Source organism: Idiotropiscis lumnitzeri, chromosome 21, assembly GCF_059441095.1.
Source record: "Idiotropiscis lumnitzeri isolate Australia: NSW breed Sydney's pygmy pipehorse chromosome 21, RoL_Ilum_1.0, whole genome shotgun sequence".
NCBI classification, from domain to species: domain Eukaryota; kingdom Metazoa; phylum Chordata; class Actinopteri; order Syngnathiformes; family Syngnathidae; genus Idiotropiscis; species Idiotropiscis lumnitzeri.
This window is the reverse complement of record NC_142411.1, coordinates 5,334,215-5,357,096: the sequence shown is the minus strand read 5'-3', so window position 1 is coordinate 5,357,096 and position 22,882 is coordinate 5,334,215. Positions and strand designations below refer to the sequence as shown.

At 43.4% G+C, this 22,882-nt stretch overlaps 1 protein-coding gene across 2 annotated transcripts; it reads left to right on the top strand.

Moving 5' to 3' along the window:
• The first annotated feature begins 2,569 nt into the window (after positions 1-2,569).
• phip (PHIP subunit of CUL4-Ring ligase complex) lies at positions 2,570-22,380 on the top strand. 2 transcript variants are annotated; one of them, XM_088286271.1, is made up of 40 exons: positions 2,570-2,719; positions 2,852-2,910; positions 3,005-3,034; positions 3,175-3,234; positions 5,686-5,836; positions 5,923-6,021; positions 6,386-6,546; positions 7,455-7,676; positions 7,807-7,907; positions 8,928-8,998; positions 9,087-9,187; positions 9,455-9,495; positions 9,719-9,817; positions 10,203-10,359; positions 10,503-10,637; positions 11,063-11,191; positions 11,267-11,492; positions 12,609-12,782; positions 12,890-13,073; positions 13,178-13,280; positions 13,568-13,705; positions 13,996-14,093; positions 14,218-14,425; positions 14,503-14,613; positions 14,960-15,067; positions 15,299-15,423; positions 15,501-15,583; positions 15,656-15,767; positions 15,870-15,931; positions 16,001-16,156; positions 17,281-17,401; positions 17,482-17,607; positions 17,839-17,914; positions 17,989-18,048; positions 18,354-18,506; positions 18,725-18,877; positions 19,066-19,286; positions 19,357-19,583; positions 19,913-20,062; positions 20,174-22,380. In XM_088286271.1, exons 1-40 carry the CDS (start codon positions 2,680-2,682, stop codon positions 20,902-20,904), a joined length of 5,562 nt encoding a protein of 1,853 aa, XP_088142397.1. In that variant the 5' UTR covers positions 2,570-2,679; the 3' UTR covers positions 20,905-22,380. The 2 variants fall into 2 exon arrangements, with proteins under 2 accessions (XP_088142397.1, XP_088142396.1); XM_088286270.1 differs by having other exon boundaries at positions 17,986-18,048.
• Positions 22,381-22,882: the final 502 nt, after the last annotated feature.

Genomic DNA, 22,882 nt, shown 5'->3' with positions numbered 1-22,882 from the left:
TAATCTCCATTTTATTTCCTTTTTCACCACAAAAATATATTTTTTACTTACTTTGCCGTGCTACGGAAAATCGTAACTGAGGGAGTGTTTCTGCAACTAAAATAAAAATAAATATACAGGTGAATTGTTTAAAGTTCTCTTTTACTGAGACATTTATATTGCAATTGTATTAGGAGAAGCCACCGTCGCAGAGTAGCTTTTTAGGGCATTTTCCAGCAGTGGGGCCCTGCACAACTGTGCGTGAATGAGTGGCTGGACATCTCACGTGACTCGGACAAATACAAAAAAGTGCTGTATCAGAAAGTGAAAGGTCAGCAATCGGCAGAGCCAATGTGGCGGCTCTGTCGGCCTCTCGTCGGCTTTGTTTTTAGATTAAAGGAGAAATTAAATGACAGAAGATCAGCGGTGGCAAGTAAAGCACTTCTTGGTAAAGGTGATGTCAACTGAGGTTGAGAAATTAATTGACTAACATACCTTTTATTAATTGCCATGATAGGAATCAGGATGATTCTTTGTGAAAAGTTGAGCATTGTTTGGTTAACTTGTCATCCTGGATTCCTAAATAGCTGTCATGTGAGAGAGCTATGACGTCACTGTCAACACCTAACAGCGAGCAAAAGGAGAGGCTGCAAAAAAAAAAAAAAGGAGAGGCTGCCTCCCTGTGGCTACACACAAGATTCAGAATATGAGGTTCACATAAATGTGGGCAAACATATGATTTCTAAAACAATTTCTTTTTGGGATTTGTTTTTTTTAATGATACAATTGTTTACTGTAACAATTCATTTTCTGGTTATTTTTTTAATTAGATTTAAAATAAATATATCACAAAATACAACAGTTATGTATTTTGTTTTAGTCCACAGATTTTCTATTTTATTTACAATTTTAAAATGTAAATGACAAAGTACATGTCACAGTTTTTAAATAATTCTCCCTTCTCAAGGTGATGTCACAAAATTGGGCTGTGAGGTCAACATGCCAAGTGCTCACCTTCTTTGTAAATTTTTGAAAAAAAACGTGAAATGAGCACTTCAAACGACTCTAAAACAATTGGACTGCTTACATACATGACATTCTACTGCCCACACTGCTTTTCTCACCAATTATCTTCCCTCTGCGCTGGTTAACTTGAGTTTTTAGGTCAAGTGTCAGTATTTGAAACATCACACTAATTTTGACCCGTTGACATCTTGGAATTTGGATATTTTTAACTTAAATATGTCAGCCAATGAGAAAGGGGAGTTCCTCGAGTAGTAGAAAACAAAAAAGAATGAATCAAGGAGCGTGTTGAGAAATAATGACGTTATATTATTTTACTCTAATATGACCAGATTTTCTAAAGGTGGTGTCACCCAAAAACAATCCTCAAAAAGACCCCCCCTACACACACAAAAAGCATAATTTCTGCAGAACGCTTCATCTGGTTTTCTGGCTGTCTTGTACTGTGGTTGAAGTGGCCTTTCCAACCAGCCTTTTGATTGCATTTGCATTTTGATGGATCTTCATTTTCTGTCAATTCTGCCACATTGCTAATATTATATTATAAGAAGGTAACTCACACTACTGGCCTCAGCACAGAAAACTTACAGGGTTAAGACCTGCAACATACGTGTATATTTTGCTTAAGGATGCCACTTTCCTTACTGAGGACAGCTGATGTGCCCTTGAGCAAGGCTGTCTGTGAATCTTACTGTGATTTTGTATACTCGAATGGACGATAATGCTTATATTGGCCAACCACTGTTCAATTTTGTTTTTGTTACTTAGTGAATTAAGGTGTTTTGTAGAACCAGGAGTATGTGTCCCTTCTTCAGATTCGTGATAATTGCTATAATGTTACTCCAATGTTTCCATTGTGTTTCACTAACTCATAAGATTTTCCTTCATCAGGCTACGTTGTTGCCCCCTCTGTCGCTAACAACCCTTCCCCCATTTTAATGTCAGGCGGCGTTAAGGAGATGGTTTTCTTCCGAGTAGGCTCCAGGGGAGGGCGAGTGTGTTAGCGAGACATTTTGCTCGAGTAACACCAAAACCAAACGAACACTCAAGCAAACAAACGTCGACGCCAAGTTACGTTTCAAGAAGTAGCTAGCCTTCTCGCGCAGATTCGGCAGCCATGTTTTACGTCTAAAAAATCTTAAGCGTGTCCACCCGCGACTCGATTAATGGTCAATCGTTACTTATTGAGCAGTCAAACTTCATCTAGATGGGAAGTATCGACCACTTTTAAGTTAGAAATGTTCTCTTCCTCGAGTAGGTTGCCATTACATGCTCCTCTCTACAGTGGCCTATGCGTGAAACACACCGCTGATATCCCTCCGCAGAGGGTTCGCGTTTTACATTTTGAAGGGGGAGGGGGATCTGAATAAAACACGTTCATAAGATTAAAATCCCACCACATGAATCAACATTTCACCCTCGTATAAACATATCTGTGCGTGCTTTGCGCCCCCGTCGTAGGCGGCGGTGTTTAACGCGCAAACCCACTGGGGGGGCACTAGACTCGTCGCCCCGCGGAGGAACACCGTGAGCGGAGGCGAGCCGGGTCTGTTTTCTAGCGCCTGAATGGAGGCAGCCTCTTCCTGGTGGATAAACAGTGACAGCTACAGGGCAGCCACCGACACCCAGCGGCCCGGCTCCGGCTCCGGCGCTGCCCCGCCGAAACACGCCGAAAACATGGCTTCAGACAGGCCTCACATCGCGCAGTTGACTTCTGGTGAGTAGCGGAGCTCCGGGAGCGGGCCGAGGTTGTCGTTTATGTCCCCCCTTCTCCCTCCCCGCGATCGGTAGCCCTCTTGTAACGTAGCTCCCCCGTGCTTCTTCTTCTCTCCCCTCCGACCCACACCAGAGCTCTACTTCCTAATCGCCCGCTTTCTCGAAGCCGGACCGTGCCGAGAAGCAGCCGAGGTGGGTGTTTTTGACAATTTCAGGGGGGGCTCATTTGGAGCACATGAAGGCGGCCATGAGGCGTCATGTTGCCTTTTTTTTAATCCATTTTCAGACGCTGATAAGGGAGGTGGAGGATAAGGAGGTAAGTGGAGTGGAGAGATGCGCGGGCGCTGCAACGTAGCCTCTTTTTGCTTCACTTCTCATGGGCATGTGTTTAAAAAAAACAACACTTTTTATAATGAGAGCACTTGAAATATATTTCCTGTGTTGCTATTTGTTTAGCTGCTGCCCAGGAGGGTGGACTGGACCGGACAGGAACACCCCGGGACGTATGACAATTTGGTAAGCGAGCTTCTCTCTTTTGCAGGGAGAAAGTTTCACACGGCTACTTTACGAATTGAATTTCCCGCATTTTCCCCCATGCTAGCAGCAAAACCTTTTTTAAAATCAGTTTTTTCGGGAAGAGGGGGTCAACTTTAAATAGGGGTTTGATGATAATTTTTAGTGAGGGGGTCAGGACCTGGCATCTTCACCCAAGTGGTGTCCCACGCAAGTGCTTAAAGGGGGAAAGTGGAGTTTGAACGCGCGTGGAATTGTTGCTACGTCACGAGTGTTGTGGGTGCAGGCAAGCAAGCTGGCTGGACTGGACTGGAGCACAGCCGCTCACGCTCGCTCCATACACACAAACAACACCCTCCTCAGCTCCAAACTGGATTATTTCACTCGTTTTTTTTTTCAAATCAATTCATATTTGGATCAAATCCGGATTAACAGATGACACTCAGAAGGAAGGAAGATAGTAAGGTGTTGTTGGATATCCTTTTTTTTTCCCCACGGGAGATTTTACTTTGGACATGGAGATGAGAGGTAACGTTCAACTTTTGTTATTTTTTTTTTTAATGTAGTAATACTCAAAAGAATCCCTCAATGGGGGAGATTCGACTCACATTCTGTTGCTGCACGCCTCACAGAGAAACAGATCACCCACATGCAGGCTTGCAAGGAGAGTTGTCAGAGTGAAACTACGGCGGTTCGCTCTGACATCACCTCTCGATGTTGTCGTGCCTTGCTCAAGGGTACCTCGGCAGTAGTTTAGAAGCAGACGAGTATCCTTGCAACAATTAGTTGTCATTTTTCATTCGTTCACATAGCAGGACTCCGAACCCCGTCCTTCAGTTTCCCAACCCCAGAGCCGTACAGATGAGCTAGTGTCAACCATTTGCATAATACTCAAATATTGCAATGGATTAATGTTCATATTATGCTAATTAAAACGCCCATAAGCAAGCTGTCTGGCGTTTTAGGAAATGGAGACAATACACTAATCCCCATGTGGCTGGCTACATTTACCAATGAGCTATGCATGTGCAATGTACATGCTTTGCTATTAATCTGATTATCCGATTTAATAATTTACAACTGCTTAACTATTGATATGCATTTTGGGTGCTTTTTCATACGTGAATATTTTCATTGCACTCACTCAAAGTGAGCATTATATATTTATACGTAGAAGATTAGCGTATGTGAAAGTGTAATGTTTATGGAATTGTAAAGTATATTTTTGCCTGAGTGCACGTAGTCTCTTTCTCTCGCTTGCTTTCTCTGTGTGCCCCTCCCACCACCTGTCAATCAAACCGCGTCTTCTATTATTCTCGTGAAAAACAAATGCTCCAAACGCTTTTAATTATTAAGAAAATTATCTTTCTGTGAGGTCACATTTGTATTATTTGCTTATTAATGTTTTTGTTTTTGTAACTCCCAAGTGTATTGTGCATTTAGACTGCAAGGGTGGAGATGGGGAATTAATTACCTTTTTATTAATTAGGGCTAATTAGTTAAGACACATTAATTAAATGAATGCACATATCTTGCATTATGACACGAGAACAGGGGTGTACAGTTGCACATGTTTATTTTAAATATTTTTAGTGAATGATGAGCCATCTTGGCAATGTTTGAGTTTTTTTTTCCCCTCTCGGTGCCGTGCTTTAGTGTGCTGCATGGAAAATGACAGCTTTGAAGACAGTTTCTTTTGCAATTATGTGCAGAGAAAATTGTTAATATCTGTGTGTGTGCATTGTGATATGCTAATCACGTTTCTCGTACCAGCAATGATGTTGAATGTAATTATGGGCAGCCATTAATTGTCCATGTGTGTGTGTGTGTGTTACACAGGCTGTTAATGCACTGATAAGAGAATGGACTGTGTGTGCGTGTGTGTTGCATGTCAGTCGGCTATTTGCATCTGTGCATAGGTCATGTGTGGTCAATAAGAGTCCCTGAAATATAATTCACTTACGTGACCCCCACAAAAAAATGTTGACATTTGTCTTATTTGAAAATAAAATACAGGATACTGACTACTTGTGACACACACATGATGAGAAAGCAGTGTATTACACGGTATTTACACTGTAATTGCAACTTTTAGTGTGTGATGATTACATAAGTATTTTGTTTTAATATATTCTGGGGCTCAGTGCTGCTACGTAGTTTGTTTTATATGAGACATAAATTATGAAATAGGGGCGTAAATCTCACTTTTTTTCATTCATTTTTTTTCTCCTTTGCTGTGATGTAACAATTGCCTTTATTTACTGCTCCATCCCCTCTCATCATCCAAAGGAAAAATATTTGATCATTTTGCTACTGGTGGCTTATTCAAAACGAATCGGCTTCTGTAGATGGATTAAGACACCTCATTAATTGTCACGGCAAATATGAACGTTGTGGATTGTTTTGATTTTGTTGCCTATCTAACAGCGTGTGTGTGTGTGTGTTACCATGTAGGTGAAGTTGTACCGCCACATCAGTCCGGAGCACCTGCTTCATGTATGCTCCAGGGTGTGCCCTCTGCTGGAGCGGGACGTCCCAGCCAGCGTGCCGGGACTCACCAGCCTGCTGGGGGCGGGCCGGCAGAATCTACTCCGCACCAGCAAGAGTGAGCAGAGAGCAAACACACATATGGAATCTGCTTTCCATTAAAGGGCACTCGACGTCTTTTCTGTTGTTGTGTCTGTCGTCCAGGTTGTAAGCATGTGGTGTGGAAAGGTTCAGCGCTGGCGGCGCTTCACTGCGGACGGCCGCCAGAGCCTCCCATCATCTACGGGAGCCCGGCCAACATCGGTAAGGAACACCTGTGATTTTTGTTCCACTCACAGCCACTGATGGTCTTTTGCGGGTTTAGTTCAAATTCCCCAAACGCCATATTCATCAGAATGCCGCGTTTTTGACTCAACTTCACCTTTAAACATGCTTTTCAGCGGGCTGCGTTTGCTTTGCATCTGAAGCTGTAAACACACAAATTCCAAACGACTGACCAAACTGTGCCTCTTTCGAAAACAAGCTCCCATCTGGTTGCCACCATCTTTTCAGTGTAAACAATTTGCATCGGCAGACGTAGGAAGCTGCTAAAGGGGAAAAAACAAAACTTTTTGATTTAATTCTTGATGGAAGTCTTGCGTTCTCACGTCATGTGTCGTCGTCCCAGTGGAGACCAGCCACGGCCGACGTCTGAATGGTTCTTACCGCCTGCGCCAGCTGGTGCCCACCGCGGTGTATCAGCACATGAAGATGCATAAGCGGATCCTGGGACACCTTTCGTCAGTCTACTGCGTCACCTTTGATAGGACTGGACGGCGCATATTCACTGTGAGTGTCACTTTGAGTATTTAGGGTTCCATTGTGCAAAAAAAAAAAAATGTGTGTCATGGTGACCCCCCCCCCCCCCCCCTTGGCCCCGCCCCTTGTGGTCGTCATGTGATTGTGGCGTTTCTTTCATCATCATCCTCGTCTTCTGATTGTCTGACTTTAAGTTTTCCTGCCTGCTTCCATTTGCCGCTTTCACGTCCTAAAATGTCCAAAAATGGCTGAGGCAGCACGGAGGGGGTGGTCCGGGGGGTTTCTGCACGGCTACTAGATTGACTCCTCCGGTATCGCTCTTCGCGTTTGTACATTTCCTGGCCTCACTTTGCCGTCTTCTCCTTCTCCTCCCGTGCGGCCCCGCCTTTGTTCTGTTTCCTAACTGCCCCCCACCCTCCTTTCTTTTTTTTTCTTTTTTTTTTCTGCTTTTCCTCCTCACAACTGGAGAGCGCGAGTGTTTCCTCTGAGGCTTTAGCTGGATAAATGCCAGAATTAACATTCATCCTCCGTCTCCTTCAACACCCCCCCACGTTTGCAGTCTCTTTTCATAATGGCATTTACTGTCGATCAGTTTTACCTTGAGACGAGCATGTTGATTATTTTTCCTTGAGTAGGGTTCCATATGAACTGATTTTGCAATCAGATTATTTTGTGCACTGTTAGAGGAGCATGACTGTCGAAGTTGTTGCACATTACACTAAATTTTTTGAAAACTAGTTTTACTTTACCACAATTTTAAATTGCATTTTTCCCCTTGATAGTTGTGATATATTGTCTTTATTTCCATTTGATGTTTCTTATTTTGATTAGGCGGAAAAAAAATCTATTATCAATATCAACTGATGTGAAATCCTTGTCATATGGCCCAGCCTTACATCAAAGTCGTTCTGATGTCCTTTCTCCGGCTTTGACTTCAGGGTTCCGATGACTGCCTGGTGAAGATATGGAGCACGGACAACGGTCGTCTGCTGGCGACGCTGCGCGGGCACGCCGCCGAGATCTCCGACATGGCGGTGAGCTACGAGAATACCATGATCGCCGCCGGCTCGTGCGACAAGACCATCCGCGTGTGGTGCTTGCAAACGTGCGCCCCGCTCGCCGTGCTGGAGGGCCACGCCGCGTCTATCACGTCCCTACAGGTGAGGAATCTCCTTCTGCATCATGAGAGTGTAAATACTCTATGGGAGTGAGTATTGTATGCTAACAGTTAGCTATTTTTTTGTGTGTGTATGACATCACCTTATTATGATAACCTGCTTGTGTTTGCAGTTTTCTCCTCTATGTAGCGGCTCCAAGCGCTACCTGTCCTCCACAGGCGCTGACGGCACCATCTGTTTCTGGCAATGGGACGCACGCACGCTAAAGTTCGGGTGAGACACAGCTGCCACTGTAATAAGTGCGCGTCGATTTTCTTTATTATACGTCAATAATAATATTCTGAACATATGGACTGTACACTACCGTGGAATCTCCAAAGTTGAACGCAATTTGACATTTCCCCCCCAGGAAATAATGTGAATAAAATGAATTCATCTGTTCCAGGGCCAGCCTTTATTAAAACGCTCTTGTGTTGGGGGTCATATTGACTCCTTTTAAAGTTTGAAAAGCAGGAAAAAATTAAACTTGCATGGTTGATTAAGTAGGTAAATTGTATTTGTGCAGCACTTCTCACAGAGTGGAATCACAAATTACGCTGTTGAAAGACAAGATAATTTATATAGAGTCACAGACAAAATGGTGATTGGCCATGGTTGGCCCATGGTATAAGAGAAGGATTCCGGTACCGCATTGACAGAGTTCAAACCCTTGGCTGCCAGGATGGCCGAGTGGTCTAAGGCGCCGCGTTCAGGACCCAGTCTCCCCAGGAGGCCAGGGTTCGAATCTCGAATTTCCCCATTGTGGGACTAATAAAGGCAATATTATTATTATTATTATTATTATTATTATTAAATAAAATTAAATTTTCCATTATTCACGAAAAAAAACAATCAATTGATTCTAGTAGTTGCATGAAAAATTGACTGAATAGTTTATAATTGTAAGGTTTATTATCATTATTATTATTTATTTATTCATTTTTATTTATTTATTTATTTTTTTGGTGCGTCTCACATTGACCCATCAACAAATTTGGTGTACCAAAGAAACTTTAATGCATGAATTGGCATGAGGCTATCATTGAATAAATCAATGAATCATTTTTTATTTTGATCTCAGTCAATATAATATTTTTTTTCAATAATCATCCATTCCTGTTTTATCTATAATGCCGCATAATAGGTGATATTTTATGTTGCTCATGTTAGTTTTTTTGTTTTTTTTCATACATTTGTTCCATTAACTTTTCAATGGCTTCTTCGGTGACTTCATCTTTTTTTCCTCGCCTCCAGTCAGAGACCTAGTAAGTTCACCGAACGTTCCAGACCCGGTGTCCAGATGATGTGCTCCTCCTTCAGTGCAGGTGGACAATACCCTTTCTTCTCCAACCACTGTTTACAAACGTCACCGTTTGGACGTTATCAAACTGAAAAGTATTTGTTTGCGTACAGGTGGGATGTTCCTGGCGACGGGAAGCACGGACCACATCATCCGAGTGTACTACTTTGGCTCAGGACAACCAGAGAAGATCTCAGAGCTGGAGTCCCATACAGTCAGTAAATCCATTGAGCAACATACATTTACTTTATTTAGTTCCTCATGCGGTGGCCAGGAGTGGTTTTGTTTTTTGCTTTATTGTATAAGTATATATAAGGATAAAAAACACATAATAGGTGTAAGACATTTGTTGGATGAAGCTTTCCACTCTCGTCATTATATGTTCATGTAGTGAAGATTTGTATTGCGCTGTGTGAGGAACTACTTCGATTTGGAAACCGTCCTACTCACACTTGCTCCATATTTTTTTTTTGCTAACTAGGACAAAGTTGACAGCATCCAGTTCTCACACTGCAGCGACCGGTGAGTTTGTTTGTCTGCTTGTGTGGCAAATGAGTTATTGTTGTTTAATTTTTGCCAGCACGCTTCGGGTGTACTAATTAACTGTCTTGTCAGCACAGTAGAAAATTTTTTTTTCTCTCAGTGACTAATACTGGATACACATTCATTGTTAGATTTGAGGAGCTGTTGTGTTTACTTACCATTTTTTTTTTGGTCGTTATTGTTTTTATTTTTATTTTTTTAGGTTTGTGAGTGGCAGCAGAGACGGCACGGCGCGCATCTGGCAGCTCCAGCCGCAAGGCTGGAGGAGCATCCTGTTAGACATGCAGACTAAATTACCAGGGTGTGTATCGGACATAGTGAGCACCTGTTTTTTTTTTTTTTTTAAAGCACCGGTCAGTCAAAACCCCAAAGATGAGCTAACGTAAATATGTATACACCTTACGGTAACTATAAAACCTTTAAAGGCCTGAAACTTTAGCTCACACAGCGCATTAGCTCAAGCTCAACAACAACAATTACTGAATGATGCGAACGGTGAACCGCAAATAGTGAGGGAACACTCCGCTGTGTGCGCTAATTTCAAATCAAAACGTGAGCAAGAACGCTATTAATTTAGGAGATTTAGGCCCTTTTTTTTTTTTTTTTTGCTTCCAAAGATAATTTTAACCTCGCTTGTCATGATGAATAATTGATTTTCAATATTTACACCGGGGCCTTTCCTGTAGGAAATACAACCCACCACCTCTAGAAGACAAGGTGACCAAGCTAAAGGTCACCATGGTGGCGTGGGATCGCCATGACGGCACAGTGATCACGGCAGCCAACAACCTGACGCTGAAGGTCTGGAATTCCATCAGCGGGAACCTAGTTCACGTCCTGATGGTACGTATGGCTATTTTTAAGTCCACTAACACACTGTCAATATAAAATAATTATGTTTGCAACTTAGTCGCAAGATCTCGTTCAAGTTTGTTTTTGGAGTCTCTTCATGGGTTCTATTCATGAAAGTCATTTCATCTGGACAGGGTCACGAGGACGAGGTGTTCGTCCTGGAGCCTCACCCCTTCGATCCCCGCATCCTATTCTCGGCGGGGCATGACGGCAATTGTATTGTGTGGGATCTGGCCAGAGGCGTCAAGATTCGGTCCTACTTCAACATGGTGAGCTGGCACTGGAAAAAAAAAGATCTACATTTCTGCTTATTTGTCCTCCTCACATGTGGTGCAGATGTTTTACTTCAATTCTGGTCTCCAGACTGCTTGAATAAATTAATATACTTAGCGGAAGTATGTGCACTGGCACTTAACAAAGCATCACTACAGCAACTATTCACATCTGTTTCCACATTTTGGGTGAAAATAAATGTGAAGAGCAGTAAAATATTTTAAGTAAGTCTAAAAATTTACAAGTAAGAGCTTGTATCTTAAAGAGTTTGTTCATCAGGTCACTTGCCTATGTACTCAAAAGTAAATGCAAAACATGTCAACATCTTCACACTGTGCCTTGGAAAACGAGCTGTGGTTTGTGACACTTTTAATTGATTGCGGTGTGTCTAATAAACTACAGAATGCTTACATGTCTCTAGATCGAGGGTCAGGGACACGGGGCGTTGTTTGACTGCAAGTGTAGTCCGGACGGGCAACATTTTGCAGCCACCGACTCCCACGGTCACCTGCTCATTTTTGGCTTTGGTTCCAGTGGGAAGTATGACAAAGTGAGGTCACGCGCCCACACACACATGCGCACACATAATGACGTCACCTAACGTTATTGATCTGCCGTATTCAAGATCGCCGACCAGATGTTCTTCCACACTGACTACCGGCCACTTATCCGCGACGCCAACAACTACGTGCTAGACGAGCAGACCCAACAGGCGCCTCACCTCATGCCGCCGCCCTTCCTGGTGGATGTAGACGGCAACCCCCATCCGCCCCGATATCAGCGGCTGGTGCCTGGCCGGGAGGGCTGCCGAGATGAGCAGCTCATCCCGCAGATGGGCGTCACCTCCTCTGGTATGAGTGTGATGTCGTTAAGACACCTGTTGTGTTGGTTTGACGTCGTCGCAACTGTGTTAAAGGATTATGTCGTATGATTTAGTTTGATCCTAAAATTGGTTAATTTACTTTACATTTTTATTTAATGTCATTAAATAATTTGATCATTGAGACTCATTGTTAAAAATAAATAACATGAACATTGAGAAAGTGGTTGAATACTTATAATTCAATTATAAATATTTTTAAAATAAAAAAATATTTTACATAAAATGAAAAAGATAATAAAATACAAATTTTTACAATTGGTTTTACTTTTTGAAATTTTATCGAGTAACCAATGTTAATGTATACTAATTATGAATCACAATTTAAATAAGCATCAATTATATATATTTTTTTCATATTTTATTTTCTAAAATAAACTGCCCATTTGTTAGAAGAAAATGTAATACAATTTGACCCTTAAGTACATTTTTTTTTGTGTGTGTGTGTGGTTAGTATGGGCGGCACGGTGGAGGACTGGTTAGCACGATGGCCTCACAGTGCAGAGGTCATGGGATCAATTTCGGCCCCTAGGTTTGAGTGTCAGCGCGGATGATTGTTCGTCTATTTGTGCCCTGTGATTGGCTGGCAACCAGTTCACGGAGATAGTTAGGAGAGGCACCAGCACCCCCGCGAGCGTAGTGAGGAGAAGCGGTACAAATAATGGATGAATTGGTGTTGTTGGTCTTTGAAGTAAAATGGGCAGAAGAATAAGTTTAATGCTAAATTTGGGGGAATTTTTATTTCAAACATATTATTTTTCCCCTTAACATAAATCATTTTTATTTCATATTTACACTCAATAAATTAATCAATACATCATGGTTGCCGACGACTGCGCCTTTCCAGTCAGACTGAAAGATCTCATCTTGGTCATCCACCAAGACAAGAACATTATCTCTCTGTTTATGTGCTTTAACGAGATGCTTTTAGGGAAACTACACTCTAATGTCGGTTAACAAGCCACTTGATGCTACTTACTGACTCCACATAATTAAGAGATCATTGAAAGGTAAAGGGCTAATGGAACAAACTCCACAGATTTCAAGTCTTGAGTCTCAATTCTATTCTTGTTTGTCTGTTCACCAGGTTTAAACCAAGTGGTCAGCGAGCAGGCAGTAGATGGCTCCAGTCCTCTGGATACCATGATCCAGAGATTACAACAGGAACAGGACCAGAGGCTGGGCTCCAATGACGCGCCTGCTCCTACTGCGCCCTCTGCCGCCGCCGCCGCTGTTACCGCGAGCTCCCGAGTCAGCAGAGGTATTCATGCTTTGTGAATTTGTTGGAAGGCTTCAACGATGTTTCAGAATGGAGCAGAAAGATGAAAAATCTAAAATAATGTTTCTTCTTTCCTTTTTATATTTAAGCGTCTGTGGGTTCTCCGACCGAGGTGCACTCGCCACCCAACGTGGGCCTCCGTCGCAGCGGGCAGATTGAGGGTGTGCGGCAGATGCACAGCAACGCACCGCGCAGCCAGATGGCCACCGAGGGCGACCTGGTGGCGTGGAGCCGCCGGGTGCTGGTGCCTGAGCTGGAGGACGCGTCCGTCAGGTAACCAAGTTGATTTCGCCTCACTTGGTTTTACTGTACAATTTGTTGTAACATTTCTTAACATGCTTGTGTGCTGACTGTGTGTGTGGATTTTGTTCATATAGGAAACAGGTGAACTGGCGAGAGGCCAAAGGGGAGGAGGAGATCAATATCTACCAGTCGGAACGCCGGAGACGCACCATCCACTCCCTGCCCAAGGAGAGCAGAGTAATACAAATGTTATTTTGAACATAGCATAATTAACTAATTCATTAAGAAATTAGAAGAAAATATCAATACATAAATTTGCAGTGTGCTTTCCTCAAGCCACACCCAGTCTGTAATGATTTTTAAAACATAGAATACAATCTAACAACAAAATCTCCTTGGCGAGTGCAATGAGAAGCAACAGACTCACCTTGCCTCAGTTTCCCCGACCTAATTATTATACCACAAATGATTTTTTAATGGACCAAGTCACAAGGACATCACTTTTGCTCGTTTTTGGCTTGCAGGGTCATCCAACGTCAGAGAGCGTGGCCGATGAGGGGAGGCGGAGTCAGGGTAACCATGGATACCAGACTCGGGCAGCCGTGGAGGAGACTAGCCGCCAGAGTGCCGAGGCGGCCGAGGATGACGACAGCGTCTCGGAGGTAGAACGCACCGATGCGCCATCGCAAATTGTGCTTCATCCACTTCGGACAACTAAGCGCCTCCTTTCTTGCATCAGAATAAGGGTCGTAACTTTAAAAATAGCGGTTACTTCAACCTTTGTTGTGAAGTGTTTAAATCTGTTACTACCCAAAACAGCAGCACCTATGGAAGCATCCAAACGGCTTCCTAGATATCCAGCGATACCGAGTCCAGATCCGATACCTCAGCGATGCATTCAGAAGAAAAATAAAAGAGAATCCAGATTGTCAATTTCTTTGCGTGTCATCAGGGCGAGACAGAGGTCCGGCAGATCAACGGGCACTCGTCGGAGGAGGAGAAGGATGAGGAGCAAAAAGAGCCGTGGCCCGATGATCACAGCAGTTCAAGGTATGGCTGGGTGATAAGAACTTAAAATGAGATAAGATATTTATCAACGTGACTGTCTGCTGGCACTGCAACATATGCAAATGAGGACACAAGCCTCCGTCCTGACATCGTCTCGTCGGCACAGCGACTACTCCAGCGACTACTCGGACTGGACGGCCGACGCGGGCATCAACTTGGAGCCGCCTAAGAAAAGCGTGAAGGTGAAGAAGAAGAGCAGCAGCTCCGAAGAGGACGGCGACAAGAAGCGCGATCCCAAGAAAGAACGCAAGAAGGACAAATGCGACAAGGACGGGGCCATACCAAAGAAGCAGCAGCCTAAGGAGAAGAGGAAGGTTTGTCATTTAAAATGGAAAAAAAAAAAACCTCAGCATCATGGAAAAAAAATTAAATGAAGGATGTTGTCTGGCAGAGGGCAGAGTTGCAGGAGCAAGGGCTGACTTTGGAGGAGTGGCTTCCCTCTTCCTGGATCACCGACCTGCTTCCCAGAAGATGTCCGTATATTCCACAGATGGGGGACGAGGTACGTGAAGATTAGACGATCCCCGGAGGAATAATTCACCTTGCACAAGCATTTAATAGCTTTGTGAGAGCAGCGCTTTAATGAAAAACACCATTTTTTTTCTTACCTCCGTCAAGTAACTATTTTGTTCGAACTAATTTAACGTTTGTCAGGCACAACAGGCATTTTATAGCAGTGGGGGAAGAGGAATATATTTTTCAAAGTCCTTAATAAGCAATGTAGACCTTTTTGTTCATGGAGGCTGCAGTTAGAAATCTTTTGGCAGTGTTTATTAAAGATGAGGTATTTATTTGTTTGACAGCTTCGCTTTGTCATCTTGGGTAACGCTGTGTGTTTGTGTGCGCAGTTGTATTACTTCCGTCAGGGCCACGAGGCGTACGTGGAGATGGCCAAACAAAAGAAGATTTACAGCATCAACCCGAAGAAGCAACCCTGGCACAAGATGGAGCTGCGGGTAAGGCGAGAGTGAATTTTTTTAGAGGTGTGACTTGATACAAAATCATTTTGAGCCCCTCTATTATTAAACATGCCCTCAGATCAATGTGCAGGACACTTTTGTATATGTGACACTTAATTTTATACTATCTGTCCAATTTACACAAATTCTGTATTATTTTATTTCATTTTTTGTATGGATTTTACTCGTCAAATGAATTAAGTTTTTTTTTTTTTTTGTGCGTGTCAGGAGCAGGAGCTGATGAAGATTGTGGGAATAAAGTATGAGGTGGGCTTGCCCACGTTATGCTGCCTCAAGTTGGCCTTCCTGGACCCGGACACCGGCAAACTGACTGGAGGTTCCTTCTCCATGAAGTAAAGATCCCAATTTGCCCTTCAAATTTTATTTTTTATGATAATTTTATTTTATTATTACATTTTTTTGGTCACAGGTACCACGACATGCCGGACGTCATAGACTTCTTAGTGCTGCGGCAACAGTTTGACAATGCCAGGAAGCGGCAGTGGACTATTGGTAAGGTGTCAACGTGCACATTATTTTTATAGTGAAGTGGATTTAATTCACGCGTGAGCGGCTCGTCTGCAGGTGACAGGTTTCGCTCGGTGATTGACGACGCGTGGTGGTTCGGCACCATTGAGAGTCACGAGCCGTACCAGCCGCAGTACCAGGATAGCCTCTTTCTCTGCTACAATGTCTGGTAAACATCACACAAAAGTTGTTGTGCTATTATGTATGATGGAGTCGTTTTAAAAACTAGCATTGTGAAAAGTTGTTGCTAAGATTTCATTTGTGGTTGCAGCTGGGATAATGGAGACACGGAGAGGATGAGTCCATGGGATATGGAGCTCATTCCTGATGAGGGTGAGTCCTTGTAACGTGCAACAAGCTTCTTTTAAGTCCCACTTTTCCAAAGGCTGTTTTCTTCCTCAGCGTCATTCCCGGATGAATTGGGCACGAGTGTTCCGCTCACGGAGGAGGAGCATCGCGAGCTCCTCTACGTGCCGCTGGACGGCGAATGGGGATGCCGCACACGCTCCGATGAGTGCGAGCGCATCATCAAAGCCATCGACCAGCTCTGCACCCTCGGTAGGACGTCGTCGTCATTGTCGGCATGCTTCTCGTCCTGCCTTGCCTCCTTACGGCTGTGTCATGCAAAAAAAAAAAAAAATGACGACTTCTTGTAACACGAGTCAGCATGTTGAGGTCATCAGCATGACGGATTGGCTGCTTTGTTGCTGAAGTGACGCCCCGTTTATTGTGGGGGATACGTTAAAAAACGGGTACTCCTGACCCACCGTTATGCAAAGAAAGGAGATACCGTATATTCCCCATAATTAATTATTTATGTCAGCAGTGTAAACATTTTACAGACTGCGAAAAGATGTTTCACGCAAGAGACTTTAAAAATGAGAATTAAAAAATTGTTTAGCAGTAAATAAAAACAAACATGTGTCAAGAATACAGTACGGTAGGATTGTGAGCTTTTGCCTCAGTAATTGTACTCTACGACTGGGGAAAAAAAAAACACTTGACACACAAGATTTTAAAATACAAAAACATGCATGGGATGAAACTGATGAAAGTGCGAGGGGGGGGTAAAAAGGACAGAAAAAAGAAAGGAAAGCCCCTTTTCATGTATCCTTGACCTCATGAATTATTCCAGCAAAGGTTTGGTGGTGTAAAGGTTAGGAGATTTGAATTTCTCGAGAGGCCTGCAGTCTTTTTATAGACACCTGAAACGTTCTTCAATAGCGCCCCCTTGTGACATTTTGGTGTAACTGCCTGATGATGGTCGTTCCAAAAGTTTTACACTGCAGGTTCATTCCAGTTTAATGCTTATATCCTATATATATATATATTTTTTTTTTGTTTGTTTTTGGTTTGTATTTACACCATATTTAATTTAATTTGCTTTTGCTGTTTATACGTGTTGCTTGAGCCGACGGGGTTGCACTGTACATGCGTCACCAATTAGTGTGTTTACATGATATCAAGCTAGCTTTGACATATCTCGCCTGCCTGGTTAGATGATAATAAAAATCAGATTTTTATCTGGAACGCCCTGTTCTGATCGGATGATATCCGAGTTCTTGTGTTTTTGGAGTTGTCACATGACTCCTGCAGTGTAAATACACCCTTCAGGCTTGATTCTCTACAGAAGTTTGATTCTCTACAGTAGTTTAACACAAACCATTTTTGTTTGTTTTCAGACATTGCGGCGCCATTTGCTTTCCCGGTGGACCTTCAAGCGTACCCCACCTACTGCACGGTGGTGGCTTACGTCACAGACCTCAGCACCATACGCCAACGGCTGGTCAACCGCTTTTACAGGTATCGGAATGTGACGCGACTGTTTGTATGCGATAGGATTAAGCACGATGGATCATAGTGTGTGCGCACTTTGGCTTTAGACGGCTGTCGTCTCTGATGTGGGAAGTTCGTTACGTGGAGCACAACGCGCAAACGTTTAACGAGCCGGGCTCCTTCATCGTCACCACTGCCAAGTTTGTTTCCGACCTCATGCTGCAGTTCATTAAGTGAGTTGGGTGTCCACAAGCTTCTTTGGCAAATTTTTTAACTGATCATGGGCAGCTTATTTATTTAGAAGTATTTTCAATATTTATTTATTTATTTATTTTTATTTATTTATTTTTTTAAATAAATTTAATAACCCTTTAATTCATGCCGCCTATTAAAAATGCCTTGAAATATGGTATGAAATCCACTTCAAACTGAATGATTTTTTATTTTTTTTTCCCCTTTCTCAGAGACCAAAGTGTGATAGACCTAATGCCGCTCTACAAAACTCTGAAGAAGGCCACCTTCTCTGACACTGAAGACGAGGTGTGTTTCTCAAAGTGTCAACTCAATCCAAATTTAGCATACAAAGGTTAATGTATTTGTTCTGCTTGGAGGAGGAGGAGGAAGAGGAGGATGAGGACGCCAGTACGCCAGGAACCTCCACGCAAAACCACAAGGTCAAATAAAATGTGAAAGACAATCTAACAGAATGAATAAAAAAAAAAAATGAAGGGAGAAACGAACTAAGTTGAGCTTGCGTGGTCAAAGCATTTTTTTTATTGACTATTTTTTTGTTCATTTTCTGATATTTAAGCAAAATGTTAATGTTCAAACTGTGTATAATGCAACATTGGCTTACTTTTTGGGAATGAAACCTCTGGTTCATGTCAGCGCAAAGTACTTTTCTGAGGTGGTGCTGTAACTCGATATTTAAAATGTTGAAGAAACGCTTATCGACTTCATGTCTGAATGTCCTGTACAGGAGCGGCGTCCAACACGGCGTCGTCTGCGCACGCGACCGCCCTCGTACGACCCACAAGCGTGGCGAGGACGCTGCAAGGAGCTGCTGGACCTCATCTTCCAATGCGAGGACTCGGAGCCCTTCAGAGAACCCGTTGACCTGCAGGAGTATCCGGTATGTGCTTTTTTTTTGGGGGGAGGGGGTGATTTTGACGAATTAAATATTCTAGTACCTCCTTTTGCTGAAGCGTGCATGTTAGAGCCTGTCAATGTTTTTTCATGTGGGCAAAAGCGGCTTATTTTATACTCAAGTGTGTCAGATATGTACTTTGTGATGTAGGGGTGCGTGTCAATGGTCACTCAGTCATCATGAATCGTCTGTTACTGTGCCAGGATTACCTCCAGATCGTAGACTCGCCAATGGACTTTGGCACCGTCCTCGACACGCTGACTGCAGGCAAGTACCAGACGCCCATCCAGCTCTGCAAAGATGTGCGCCTCATCTTCAGCAACTCCAAAGCGTACACGCCCAGTAAGAAGTCCAGGGTGAGAGAAACTCGCACACAAAAACACTCCTGGGTACGCAAACTTAATTGAAACTCTGCTGCAAGGGCACAAACACAAAAGCTTGGTATTGATTTGACATCATTTTGTGGCACCTTGATTCTAAGGAACTATGTCAAAGTATCTAATCTGGTAACATGGCATATGTACGCGTGTTTGTGCGCGTTCAGATCTACAGCATGAGTCTGAGGCTGTCTGCGCTCTTCGAGGAGCACATGAGCTCCATCCTAGCCGACTACCAGGCCATCCACGGCCTGACGGACAAGCTGACCCGACGGACCGCCGAGCGCCACACCCGACACACCACCCCCACCCCCGACCAGCGACCCACACGGCACAACGTCAAAAGGCGACGCCGCAGCGAGTCCCCCCCCAGCAGTGTGGCGTCCAGGTACGACCCCAAAACCTGGTTCGTGTGTCCAGCCTCAACCGCAATCTTGTGACCCGCCCTCTGTTCGTAGCCCAGAGAGGAAGAGGCGCGTCTCGTCCCGAGTCACCAGCAGGCGTGAGCCTTCGCCGCCTCCTTCACGGCCACCCTCCCTGAGACAGAACCTCCCCCCGAAGCACACGCCTCCGCTGCTCAACGGGAAGACGGAGACGCCGGCTGTGGGACGCACGCGCAGCGCCGCAAGGCACTTAACGCAATCGCCCCCCTCGTCAGCGTCTGCTAACAATCCTAGCGCAACAGGTAAGATCACCAACAAATTAAATGTTTATTGATAAAATTGTAAAAAGTGAAAATGTCAAATTAATTTAATTACAAAACATATTACATTTTATTTTTTTGTTCAAATATAGTTGTTGTTTTTTTTAAAGATAAAAATGTCAATATTTTATTGGGGTACATATTTTAAAATCAGATAAGTGTTATGAAAAAAGAAGAATGTTTTTATGTACCCCATATTTCCGACACCCCCACTGATTTTGTTAAAGTATTTTCAAAACACATTCCCAGAAAATAAATTTTCTGCAACTGATTTTCATGCATGTTAATTCTCCTTTTTCTCTCCATCCTAGAGTCAACGCGCTCGCTGAGAACGCACAACTTTGTCTCCGCCTCCAGCCCACCTCCAGCAGCTGAGAGGACGACGCCCTCTCCGGCCATGGAAGGTGGCGTGACGGGAAGCATTCGGCGGAAACCGAGGACGCCTGTGAGACGAAGATCAGGTAATCAGAGATTACTATAAAACGCGACATTCGTCTTTCTTTTATATCTTGAAAATAAGTCTCCTATGTTGGCTCTTAAACACATCTTCTGTGTGTCACTTGCCCTCCCAGGGTCTCCTGAAAGCCCCCCGTCCCAGAGCACAGCCCACCTGAACGGCCACAGTGCTCACATGACCGCCGGACCGGGAAGGAGGGGTCGTAAATCTCGAGCGGACCCGCCGGCGAGCCCTCCGCCAGACCCGGCGACTCCGGCTAGCCCTTCCAGAAGGCGCGGTCGCCCCCCGGGCAAGAAACGAGGCAGGAGGAGCAAAGAGGACCGTGCCAGCCCCGCCCCTGACGATGAGCTTGACCAATCCACCGGCGACGAGGGCGGCGCGGCGGCCGTCACGTCAGACTCTGGCACGCAGAGAAAGAGGGGACGGCCGCGGTCCCTCAGAACTGAGGAAGTAACACCGCCACCCCCACCACATCCTCCTCCTCTTTCTCCTCCTCCTCCGCCTCCCACCTCGGAAACCCCTGAACCTTCGCCTCTGAGGAGGAGCAGCCGCAGAGCGCACGAGGACATTACGTCTCTGCCACCACGGACGCAAAGAGGCACTCGGAGGGATGGGGCGGTGGACCACCAGGGGGAGGAGGACGAGGAGGAGGGGGAGGATGGGGCGGGGGGCTCCATGCGCACCCGTAACCAGGGGCGACGCTCAGCCTGGTATGTGGAGGACGACTCGGAGGAGGAGCAGAGGCAGCTGCTCTTTGAGGACTCCTCCATCACCTTTGGAACCTCCTCCAAGGGACGCGTACGCAAGCTGACAGAGAAGGCCAAGGCCAACCTGATTGGCTGGTAGCCCGACATACACATTCATGTACACACACACACACACACACACACACACACAAGCCCCTTTCACACTGCCCATCAAAGTCAGCAAGTTTCTCTGGGTTGAATAAGATTTGGATAAAACAAAAAGTAACATTTTCTGAAAAGACTCAAAATTAGGGATTTTTCTTTTTATCCCCAAAATTCCAGACAACGCTTTTTTTAATGCAATGTTCTGAAAAAGTTTTTGGACAAAATAACTCCAAATAATTTTTTCTTTCTTTTTATCAAAAATATTTCTTCATTTTATTTGTGCTGTTTTAAAATGTGAAAAAGAAATAGTGAGAAGTGATATTTTTTTGTAAATGACTTTGGGCTGAAAATAACAAACCGAAATATATATGTAAACCTAAATACTTCTAAAAAAAATTTCAAGTCCATGTTTTCTGGGATCAAAGAAAAAAAAATCTTCCCAAAAATGTGTTTTTAACCTTAAAAAAGACTAAAATAATTATTATTCATTTTTATAATTGAAAAAAGTGGTTTAAAATTCATAAAAGGTATGTATGGACAGAGATAATTTGGGGATTTTTCTTTTTATCTAAAGAGTTTCAAATTTGATTGTTTGAAAGCAAAACAACTGGAGGAAAGTAAACTATTCTGAATCTAAAATAGTCCTATTTTTTTAAAATACATTTTTATATATGTATCTAAAAAAAATGAAATTACAGTAAGAATTTGGGGGATAACTGTAATGTCTTCTCCACTCACCCAAAACTTTTTGTTTTTATGTGAAATACATGGGACTAAATGTCGAATATATCATCCTGTTATTATTTTATTAAAGAGAAGGGATCATTTGAAAATCCATGCTGAATAATTATTTGGGGTGTTTATCCACCCGAATCATATTTTGATAAAAAGGAAAATAAAACAATTTGGATATAAACACCATTTCCTGATCATTAAAACTCACATTTCATCATGAAATATTTTTTGCTGAAACGCTGTGTGCAAGGGGCTGCGCACCTACATGCTAATTGGCCCAGCTGCTGCTAATCCAAGCTGTGCCCCCCCCTCGCCTCCTCCTAAAGAATTGGTCCATGTTGGACCCCCCCTTCCGTTCCCCTTGTCTTAGTACTTGAAAGAAAATCTGCAAGAGGAGCGCTTGCTTAACGGAACTTTACCGTCTCCAGTGGGTGGGCGGAGTCAAAGACGCCCACTTGAGCCCAGAACGCCCCCCCCCCCTCCTGTCCCCGAACGTTGGTTTTATACACCCCCTGTCCCCCCTCTTTTTTTTTTTTTCTTTTTCTAACATTTGTACATAATGCTTTGCCCTCTGCTGGAAGTCTTACGCGTTGCTGTCCAATGAAAAGCATGTCGCTCCATATGTTTGTGCCTAAAAATTCTACTCCATGTTTTTTTTTCTTCAGCTTTTTAGCCAAAAATGTTTTTTTTTTTCTTTGTTTTTCATAAACAATAGTAATAAAAGCTTTTGACGATGCATTGCTTTACAGTGGACAACAACGATATGGAAGTGTGTGTGTGAGTGTGTGTGTGTGTGTGTGTGTGATTCATGTATGTCCAATGAAAACAATGAGTGTGTTTGCTGTCCAATGAAAATTAAGTATTTACAAATTTGGTCATTTCAATTTTTATCCCACCTCCTCCAATTAGTTTAATCACAATTTTTTGTAATTTCATTTTGTTAATGGAAATGAAAATTATTATGGTGACATACGGTTCGTCTGTGCTTGTTGTCGTCCAATGAAAAAACATTGTACCGTTACATAAGTAAGGTTTTTTTTTTTATTCTTTAATTTGTGAATTATCTTTTCATCCCCAACAAATCACAAACATGTCACTTGTCATTTTATTATGATATAAATGTGAATGACAATTGTAAAAGAAAAGTTTATTTTTCTTTTTTAAATAGCAAGAAGGCTTGATTTTTCTTTTACATTGTTTTTCACGAAACACAGGAAAACCTTTGGCAATATATGCTT

Excerpts from the sequence above, each read along its gene's own strand:
- phip (XM_088286270.1), top strand. The coding sequence starts at position 2,680 with ATGGCTTCAGACAGGCCTCACATCGCGCAGTTGACTTCTG. Across the intron at positions 2,720-2,851 it reads CATCGCGCAGTTGACTTCTG|AGCTCTACTTCCTAATCGCC; the intron begins GTGAGTAGCGGA and ends GACCCACACCAG. Across the intron at positions 10,638-11,062 it reads TTCGGTCCTACTTCAACATG|ATCGAGGGTCAGGGACACGG; the intron begins GTGAGCTGGCAC and ends ACATGTCTCTAG.